The sequence below is a fragment of the Saccostrea cucullata genome, unplaced genomic scaffold (assembly GCF_032062105.1).
Source record: "Saccostrea cucullata isolate Sc308-1 unplaced genomic scaffold, CSIRO_AGI_Scuc_v1 ctg13584, whole genome shotgun sequence".
In the NCBI taxonomy this organism is placed as follows: domain Eukaryota; kingdom Metazoa; phylum Mollusca; class Bivalvia; order Ostreida; family Ostreidae; genus Saccostrea; species Saccostrea cuccullata.
In genome coordinates, this window is record NW_026919817.1 from 5,483 (window position 1) to 16,358 (window position 10,876).

General features: G+C 33.1%; 1 protein-coding gene across 1 annotated transcript; it reads right to left on the bottom strand.

Moving 5' to 3' along the window:
- Positions 1-4,919: 4,919 nt before the first annotated feature.
- Positions 4,920-6,755, bottom strand: LOC134238654 (uncharacterized). Its single transcript, XM_062720777.1, has 2 exons — positions 6,636-6,755; positions 4,920-6,074 (listed from the first exon to the last, which is right to left on the bottom strand). The coding sequence occupies exons 1-2, from the start codon at positions 6,709-6,711 to the stop codon at positions 5,836-5,838; spliced, it is 315 nt and encodes a 104-aa protein (XP_062576761.1). The 5' UTR covers positions 6,712-6,755; the 3' UTR covers positions 4,920-5,835.
- Positions 6,756-10,876: the final 4,121 nt, after the last annotated feature.

Consider the following 10,876-nt stretch of genomic DNA (forward strand, 5'->3'; position numbering starts at 1 on the left):
ACAAGGGGGCAGTACAGCCAACTGGCTTGTGTCTTAACTTTGGTACAGAAACCAATTGGTTTATCGATCAAGTAGGATTGTGCAAAGTTGCCGTAGGCAGTGACTAGTTAAAATGTAGCTGTGTGACATTAGCTATAGGTTTGTCATTAGGACAGAGAAGCTCATACAAAGTTAAATCATACTGTGTAAGTATATTGTAGCCACTTGGCTAGAGTTATATAGGCAACTTGGTAAGCAGTTATACACCAGGCAGATGTTAAAGGCTAAATCAAGATTCACCAGGCAGATAGATCTGATGTTGACTTATACAGTCAGTTGTACGAGTATAGTGAGGCAATTATCATTTGGCACCAGGCAGGTGCCGGTATTAACTGAAGATATATAATTATACAAAGCACTTCGGTCATTTGATTTAAAGACACCAGGCAGGTGTCATATTATTATCTGTATATATTGCATTCAATCATATCCCCAGTAAAACTCGGTAATCCGAGCACGGACTTACTGACCGCTCAGATCCGACACGTTACAGTAGTAACGTTGCAATTGAGTGTCAATCTTAAAACTTAATTTCCGTTTCACTGCCTTAGTGTAACTGAGCTAGATACGATATGTAATGTGTATAATGTGTTACATATACTTTCTTAACGTCAAAATAAAATAAAGGCGCTAAGAATGTTTTATTTTTAAATTTAATTGATGCTATCATACCTATCTAATAGATCAGTCCAAAGAAAAGGCGCAAATATTTACTCGTGGCGTTTGGCGCGAAATTATGAATGCTTTTTATAATTCTTAGACAGGTGAACTGTTGCAAAAGTACCGTGGTATACACCAGTATATTTAGAGCAGTACTCCCAATAGCTTAATGGTTAGCGCGTTGGGGATATAAAAGTGAAAAAAAAAAACGCATTCACGTTGGCGACATGGTTTCATTCCTCCTTGTGACCAAAATTTTGAATCTCTTTTCAGCTCGATTTTACGTGGGTTTCTTTTCCTAAAACGGACGGAAGACCTCTCGTTGCTCGCAACGAGATCGTATCTAGTTACATGTATTATGTTCCCCAAACGGAGTTTGGGAACATATTGTTTTTACTCTGTTTCTTATTATTATGTTCCCCAAACGAAGTTGGGGAACATATTGTTTTTACTCTGTTTCTTATTATTATTCTTTTTTCTTCTTATTTCTTCTCCGGACTTTTTTTGTCCGCGAGTGTTCTCAGAAACTGTTCACCCAACTGAGCTAAAACATTTTTAGGGTTAATAGGTGTGTAGTGTAGGTGTGCGGAACGAAGGTCATTTTGCGCGCATACGCCTGCACGTGCGTGCGCGTGAAGTGAGTGAAGTGACTGATATACTTTATATAGCTATAACTTTTACATTTTTTGATGAAATGCTTTGAAACTCATTACATAAAGATATATTAATAGTGTCAATATCGTGACATTGTCAAATTAGTGCGAACTCACGCGCATGCACGTGAGCTTTGCTCTGATTGGCTGAAACAAAAATCGTAATTTCTCTGTTGTTTTTTGACGAAATGCTTTCAAATTTTAAACATAGTCATTAATTATGATATCTTACAATATGATATAGAAAATGTTTTATGAAATCACGCGCATGCACGTGTGCTGCAATCTGATTGGCTGAAACTTAAAATGAATATATCTCCTTTGTTTTTTGACGAAATGATTTGAAATTTAAAATATAGTAATACATTAGGATGTCCTGCAATATGATATACCAAAAAATTCATGAAATCACGCACATGCACGTGTGCTGCAATTTGATTGGCTGAAACTTAAAATGACTATATTTCTTTTGTTTTTTGACGAAATGCTTTGAAATTTAAAATATAGTTATACATTAGGATGTCCTGCAATATGATATACAAAAGAATTCAAGAAAACACGCGCATGCACGTGTGCTGCAATCTGATTGGCTGAAACTTAAAATGGCTATATCTCCTTTGTTTTTTGAGGAAATGGTTTGGAATTTAAAACATAGTCATTCATAAGGATATTCTCCGGTACGATATAGAATAAAATTCATGAAATCACGCGCATGCACGTTTGCTGCAATCTGATTGGCTTAAACTTGAAATTGCAATTACTCCCTTTTTTCCAACCAAACATGATGATATTTAGAACATAGATAAATATCAGGGACTCCTACAAGAAGGTATGGTCATTATGCACGTGCAAGCACGTGCGTGCATTTGAACGAGTGAAATTAAAAATACACTTGAATGAATGTTTTTTTTAAATAATTTTGGACTGAATGCTTTAATATATAGTATATTAAAATATATATAGATAGTGTAGATAAGATGATATGGTTATAAAGCACATGCATTCACATGTGCACGGGTTCAACACTAAAATTTGAATATAATTGGTATCCTTCTGGGAAAACGTTGTTAAAGTCAAAAATGCACAGAATTTGTCTTATTTAATGAAGCTTACAGGGAATACGGCACCAAAAGGGAGCTGGGGAGCGTTTGGGGAACATCTGTAACGGTGCCCGTTACAATTAGCACTAGTTATTATTATTTTTTTCTTATTTGTTCTCCGGTACTTTTTTGTCCGCGAGTGTTCTCAGAAACTGTTCACCCAACTGAGCTAAAACCTTTTTAGGGTTAATAGGTGTGTAGTGTAGGTGTGCGGAACGAAGGTCATTTTGCGCGCATACGCCTGCACGTGCGTGCGCGTGAAATGAGTGAATTGACTGATATACTTAATATAGCTATAACTTTTACATTTTTTGATGAAATGCTTTGAAACTCATTACATAAGGATATATTGAAAGTGTTAATAATATGACACTGTCGAATTAGCATGAACTCACGCGCATGCACGTGCGCCTTCTTCTGATTGGCTGAAACAAAAATCTCAATATCTCTTTTGTTTTCCGATGAAATTCTTTGAAATTTTTAACATTGTCATGAATTAGGATATCCTACAATATAATATGGAAAAAAATTCATAAAATCACGCGCATGCACGTGCGCCTCATTCTGATTGACTGAAACTTTAAATGGCTTCATCTCCTTTATTTTTTGACGAAATGCTTTGAAATTTAAAACATAGTCATGTATTAGGATATCCTGCAATATGATATACAAAAAATTTCAAGAAATCACGCGCATGCACGTGTGCTGCAATCTGATTGGCTGAAACTTTAAATGGCCATATCTCTTTTGATTTTTGACGAATTGCTTTGAAATTTAAAAGATAGTTATGCATTAGGATATTCTACAATATGATTTAGAAAAAAATTCTTGAAATCACGTGGATGCACGTGTGCTGCAATCTGATTGGCTGAAACTTGAAATGGCTATAATTCCCTTGGTTTTCAACAAAACAGGATGGGATTTAGAACATAGATATATATAAGTGCCTCCTACAAGAAGGTATGGTCATCATGCAGGTGCACGCACGTGCGTGCATTTGGAACGAGTGAAATTGAAAAAAAACACTTGAATGAGTGATTTTTAATACTTTTGGACTAAATGCTTTTATATAAAGTATATTTTAATATATAGAAAGTGTAGACAAGATTATTTGATCATTATGCACGTGCATTCACATGGGCACGCGTGCAATGTTAAAATTTGAATATAATTGGTATCCTTTTGGGAAAACGTTGTTAAAGTCAAAAATGCAAAGATGTTGTCTTATTTAATAAGGCTTACAGGGAATATGGCACCAAAAGGGAGTTGGGGAGCGTTTGGGGAACATCTGTAACGGTTCCCGTTACAATTAGCACTAGTTATTCTTTTTTTTCTTATTTGTTCTCCGGTACTTTTTTGTCCGGAAGTGTTCTCAGAAACTGTTCACCCAACCGAGCTAAAACCTTTTTAGGGTTAATGGGTGTGTAGTGTAGGTGTGCGGAACGAAGGTCATTTTGCGCGCATACGCCTGCACGTGCGTGCGCGGGCAGCACGTGAAATGACTAATCTACTTAATATAGCTATAACTTTTACATTTTTTAATGAAATGATTTGAAACTCATTATATAAAGATATATTAATAGTGTAGATAATGTGACACTGTCAAATTAGCAGGAACTCACGCGCATGCACGTGCGCTTCGCTCTGATTGGCTAAAACAAAAATCTCAGTATCTTCTCTGTTTTTTGACGAAATGCTTTGAAATTTAAAACATAGTCATGAATTATGATATCCTACAATATGATATAGAAAAAATTTCATGAAATCACGCGCATGCACGTGTGCTGCAATCTGATTGGCTGACAATTTAAATGACTATTTCGCCTTTGTTTTTTGACGAAATGCTTTGAAATTTAAAACATAGTCATACATTAGGATGTCCTGCAATATGATATTCAAAAAAATTCAAGAAATTACGCGCATACACGTGTGCTGCGATCTGATTGGCTGAAACTTTAAATGACTATATCTCCTTTGTTTTTTGACGAAATGCTCTGAAATTTAGAACATAGTGATTCATTAGGATATCCTACGATGCGATATAGAAAAAAAGTCATGAAATCACGCGCATGCACGTGTGCTGCAATCTGATTGGCTGAAACTTGAAATGGCTATCACTTCCTTGTTTTTCAACCAAACAGGATGGGATTCAGAACATAGATACATATAAGGAACTCCTACAAGAAGGTATGGTCATCATGCACGTGCACGCACGTGTGTGCATTTGGAACGAACGAATACACTTGAATGAGTGATTTTTAATACTTTTGGACTGAATGCTTTCATATATAGTATATTACAGGGAATATGGCACTAAAAGGGAGTTGGGGAGCGTTTGGGGAACATCTGTAACGGTTCCCGTTACAATTAGCACTAGTTTATTTTGATTTTTTTTCTTCGAGTTCTTAAATTTGAAAATTTCCTTTTGTAACGTAACAATGATGTAAAATTTTGTAAAAATGTGTAAATATCCAGGTACTGAAATTATTTGATATATCAATTAATATACGACTTTGATTTAATATAGTAATAACTTTGACACTATAGTAAAATTTAATTAGATATTAATCATTGTTAACTATAATTAACTATGATTTATAATTAAGGTCAAGATCTAGTAAATGAAAGGTGCCTACAGATTTATCAAACTTGAGAAATAAATTCCTTTATTGATGCTTTACAACTTTAGCTTGGTCGAATAAGGTGTTTCGGGGCTTAATTTGAAGGTAAACAAGATGAAAAACTGTATTTTAAACTGTCATTTTCAATGAAAAATTAAGAAAACCAGTCTTGAATATGGGAGTTTTTTTCGTATTCGGTAAAGGAAATGTATCCAGATTGCCTACAGTCTCTCAGAAAACGGCAAATAGTATGCTCATGGCCTCTTCTTTAAATCAATATCAAATTTAATATATTAGGTATCCGGTTTACTTTTCATATGATTTCAAATTGAATGAGATGAAAATACCCTATTTTCTACATAATTCTGCTAAAGCCGTAAAGTACAGGAAAAAGAAAGTTGAAATTGATTATGACATCATTATGGGTCTAGCACTAAAAAAAATAGTCTCAAGTTATTTACAAGATCTTGACCTTAACTTAATTATTTCTTGTTAGAAATAATATAGAATTTGGTAGGAAATGCCAGAATGAAAACTGGCTTGCTAGAAACATTTCATTATACATGTTATATAGCGTTTTACGCAAAAAGAAAATACATGAAGTCAGGGCAGTAATAATACCGACTTGGCTTATTGATACTTTATTACCCAAAATAAATACTAATTTACGTATACTGAACTTTCAGTACAAATGTATCTAAATACATGTAAGCATTTGAAACACATAAACTATATATGTTAAATTCATGCATATGCTCTTGTTTAAACAATACCAAACACTACATTGTCCGTCCTGTAGAAGATATTGATATGATGAATGCTGAGTACTCTTCTTAGATCCACCCACCAGGTGGCAGTGTAAAAACCATCTGCACATATCGTACATTGTCCTCCTACAGCTCTCCGGTCTGTGAACCTCCCATCCACAGCCTTATCTGCTCCCCAATCTGGATTAGTATACGGATACTGCTGCCACGCAGGCTTGTTTAATGCAATATTTTCTGTAAGTAAAAATATAAGATAACTGTCAAAAAGAAAAAAAATATTATCTGGACTAAGGATTTTTAAAGTTAATCAAGTTTTTCAAGGAACATTTCTATAGATGTGACGGGTCAACAAGGTATGCTTATATTTGTCTCCAGCTTAATTTTGAAACAAAAATGTTTATGATCAGACACAGATAGTTCCCGTAAGAAAACTCGAAGCTCCGATGTTGGTATCAATATTCAACTGGGTAAATTTTCGTTCTTTAAACTAACCACAAAACGATCAGATTATCTGGTTTTTTTTTTTTTTTTTTTTATTTAATAAGCTTCAACTTCGGACTTTCCGCTGGATAATGTGAGTGAATGTAAGGGTTTAAGGACTACTAGGCCGATGTGGACCGTTGTTTGGGCATCACTCACACCATGGATTACCACTGATTACCACCGGTCTACGGCCACCAGCCGGGAAATATGACTAAGACATTAAACATTGATCATAAGGAGTTAAAGCGTATTTATAAAAATTTAGACATTGAAAAGTCAGGGAGAGAGAAATCATTTACAATTTAATCTTACCATAAGCAAAAATAATTGTTACTGTTACAAATAATTCCCCAACACTATAAAACAGTCCTCCAGTGACACCATGCATTTTGTTAAATATGCGATTCGTTACATGAAACCAGGAAGTGTTTATTCTAATAGTTCAAACATTTGACTGAGGTTATGTGTATATAGCTATTTAAATGCCTCATGGATTTTAAAAAAAGAGGAATGACAAAAGCTATATATATCTTCACTGTTACTTTTCACCGCCCAGAAGTATTCTCAAAATTTGATCCGCTTCTTTGCATATAGGAGATTCGAAATAATGTCATTGTATCATAATCCCATGGTTTTTCCCACTAATAAGCATCAGATAAAAAAGAAAAAAAAAGCTACAGTGTTCATATATCCTGGTGAGAACAGACAAAGTTATTTATTATATTTCTATGGTCTATTTCATTGAAGTAGAAGAAAATTAACAGTTGATTAGGATATTGGGCTGCTTTACTAGATGTATTTACATGTATTTGCATTACTACATTCTACCTATAAATGAAATGCACTGACATGAACATGTATATGTGGATCTCAAAGTCTATAAACATTACTTTACACTCCTGATATGCATACTCTCTATTGAGCATAGTGGAACTCAATTTGAAAAAAAAAATTCTCGATAAAAATTGGTAAGAAAATATATATTTAAAAAAAAGCAAATAAAAAGAGGGCTGAGCGTTACTTCAGCATCCGAATAATAAAGATAAATGTATCCGATTGCTAAACGTTTCTAACTGCCGATTAAAGAACTAATTCTAAATCCCCTCAGTGGTATATCTAAACGTCTCTATATCAGTGAAATATTCTAGTGTAGGGCGTACAGAATGATACAAACAATCAAATCTTCATCAAAACTGGTTTACTTCGTTAAGATAATAAAAACAATTGAAATTTGTATACACATGGATAAGTACTGATGAGGAGCAAACCCTAAAATGTACATGTAGATATTCTGCCCGAACAACCAATGAAGATTAAAACCTAGTGTACTTCGATGAACAGGATAGTTTTAGCAAGTGATTGAAGACATTTATTCCCTTTTCTCCATTTAGATTTCAATAAATAGATGGTTAAGTAACTAAATGAAATGTTAAGGATTTCGTTTAAATTATTCCTGTCAAAGTTATTTGCAATTAATTAAATTCAGAAATTGATTAGGAGCAGTGATTCATATAACCTTCTATCTGATATAGTAGCATGTATCTTCTGTGTACGCTGGGTTATCAAGAGGAGCGCAGACTAGCGCAATAAATTAAAAATCATTGAGGCACATTGCTGATTTTTATAACAAGTAAAAACCACATTCCTTTCTTTTCTTCGAATTAACTTCTAATCAGAAGTTTAATTTATTAATGATTTTTTTTTTGTAAGCAATGGTATGTCCATTCGACTCAACCAGAAAATAATGGATTTTCTACCTAAATGTGACCGGAAAAAAATGCAGCTGAAAATCTCGTTTATTACGTCAAGTGATATTTTACAATCGTTCCCCCAAAGTGTCAATTTTTACCTTAACCTGCAAGGAGCGGGCATTTAGAAATGATGATAATGCAGGACGTCATGAAACTTAACTGCGACAACGCCAGGCAGTTATACATATAATATCATCTTTATTTAATGATAATTTGACAAATTATAAACATATTGACCTAACAATTTCAATTCTTATTGCTTTATGTTCCTCGACGACAAAATAATTTTGATGTTGCCTCTCGTAGAATTTGTAAAAAAAAAAAGAGATTGGCAATGAAACATTTCCAATTCTCTGCATCAGTCATTATTCATAGGAATTAAAAATCAAGTTGTAAAATTCAAAGTCTTTTGGAACAGAATGATTTTAGAGTAATGTATTGGTTACTTTATCTTTTTTAGATTAGATTTTAAAGAAAGAGAAACAAGAATCTTTATCTGAGGCTTCTTTTTAATCACAATTATGTTCTTACTGAAGTCAGGTCGCTATGCCTGTATAGTTCAGAGGATGTAAATTTATTCAGAATAAAAAGTGTTCGTGTTGTTTGGTATGGATTGATTTGACTCCAGTAAGTAAAAGCCTTTCTTTTTAAAACTTAAACGTAAATATAAGAGAACGTGGTCAAGTAATTAGTTATTTGCAAATCTTCCTGAAAAAAAAATACCCTTACATAAAACTTCACAAGAAAGAGTGATTATATTTATATTCAAAAGTAATTCAGATAAACACATTCATATAAAAGAATTCACCTTACAGATTGGGAATTAATCGGCTCATTAAATCAGTGGAATGCTCGCTCTGTGGAAGGAAGGTCGTATGTAAGCACCGATGGTCGACAATCCTGTATCAAATAAGAATTCTTCCCCCTCCAGATTACTGTATTGAATATGTGAGAGCCTTTTGTGTTCCGACTGGTCACTTGTGTTCGGAATGAGACCTTAAAACTGAGGTCTAGTGTCCCAATCGTCGGTTTTTTAATAGATAAAAGCCTTAAATTCCGAGAAAAGGGTTCATACGTGAATTACTTAATTTTAAGTGTCCTTGATTTGTTATATCTAGCCTGTGGGATAATAAGCTATAATGTTAGTAGTCAATATATGCGTATTCAATTGTAGTTTTCTCTAGCTGAACTGATTTGGGTTCTGTTTTAAGACTAAGTATGTAATAATCGTGCATTATTCTCTTTATGAAATATTTTACAAATACAAAATAAAGTGTGAAATGAATTTGATCGAGACTGCGACAATTAGGTTTCACAATTAAGTTTGCTGCTCAATTTCTATCAATAATTTTGTTTAAAAATAGCAAAAAAACCAATGTTTGGTATGCAATCCTTGATCAACCTTACGGAATGCCAAACAAGATTAAAAAAAAAACAATTATAATGTTCAATGACTATTGTTCTTGATATTCTCAGTAACAAAATGTCTACTATAATAGTTGGTGATTATTTGGGTTTTTTTAAAAACTTCCTTATTTTCCTTTGCTATTAAAGTTTTTTTTTCTAAATAAATAAATACTTAGTATAAATATTTTTTCAACTCTTCGGTCTCGTTTTAACACTATTTGCATCTTTGCATATGATCATTATTTCATATCTTTAAGTTAGTTTCCGTCGATGCTCTCACGTTTTTCCTTTTCAGGCTTTGTCATTTTGACAGATGAAAATAAAGAATTTTTCATTATTAAAAAATTACCAATAAAATTAGCTGAATTGGTTTAAAAAAATAATAATACCCAGATAATGAACCCCAAAGAAACGTGTTCATAGTAACAATTTTGGTCATTTTAATATTATACCGCATATTTGAGTTCATCTCATAATATGCGTCGTTATCTAAGCTCTATATATCCTTTGATTATATGTCATCATTCACCTCCTTTTTGTGAAAAATTAATAAATGAGATAAGCCGGAATTTATTTATCCATCCATGCAGTGTCAGTACGTAGTTACTAGGTTTACGGGTTATCTCCCCTTTTCTATGCATCAATGAAAGTGAAAGGTGGGTGATGAAAGTATCCGATTTATTTTTCTGTATTATGAAATATTTTTTAATAATTTCCAGTTTTTAAAGTTAAGTTTCTGTCAAAGAATTAACATGGATTATCTTATCAACATTGATATTGCTCGATGGCAAATATTTCATTGGATTGAAACAGATGGATTTGCCTCCCGTCCATACTTTAAACACTGGCACATGGTACAAGATACACAAGTATGGTAATAATAACCAACTTCATCAGTATATTTTGAATGAGGAAAAACGTACTTAGTGAAATATTATTTAAACAAAATGAGCTAATCTAAAAATAGGTTTGAAATTCAACTTTATTCGGTCCGTGTTATTCAAGGTCATTGGTCAAACATCCGTACACATGGTAGCCTATATTAAGATACTTAGTTCCCTTGGCCTATCTTTAGGGGGTTTAGAAATGGGAATATGCATAGTTATAATTCTTACAATATGGGGATGGGTTATTTTGTAACTTCGGGCTTGTTGTATTTATCAGTTTATCAGTCAAAATATTTTGTGACATAAAAAACTTTTCCTTAAAACAGTGAATAAATAGAAAACATACAGATTGAAAATAAATTAAAGTTTGATAAAGCTATTGTATCATGTCTTTAGAAATGTTATTTACCCTGATTCACATAGGAACAGAACTCTAATTAAAGGATATAAATTTTCAATCAAGGCCATTCAACCTAAACAATGGTCCAAAGAGAGGCTTGGAAGGTAT

Bases quoted from the DNA above. Each gene is read 5' to 3' on its own strand.
- LOC134238654 (XM_062720777.1), bottom strand. From the start codon at position 6,711: ATGCATGGTGTCACTGGAGGACTGTTTTATAGTGTTGGGGAATTATTT. The intron at 6,075-6,635 runs GTAAGATTAAAT...TTTTACTTACAG, and splicing joins AACAATTATTTTTGCTTATG to AAAATATTGCATTAAACAAG.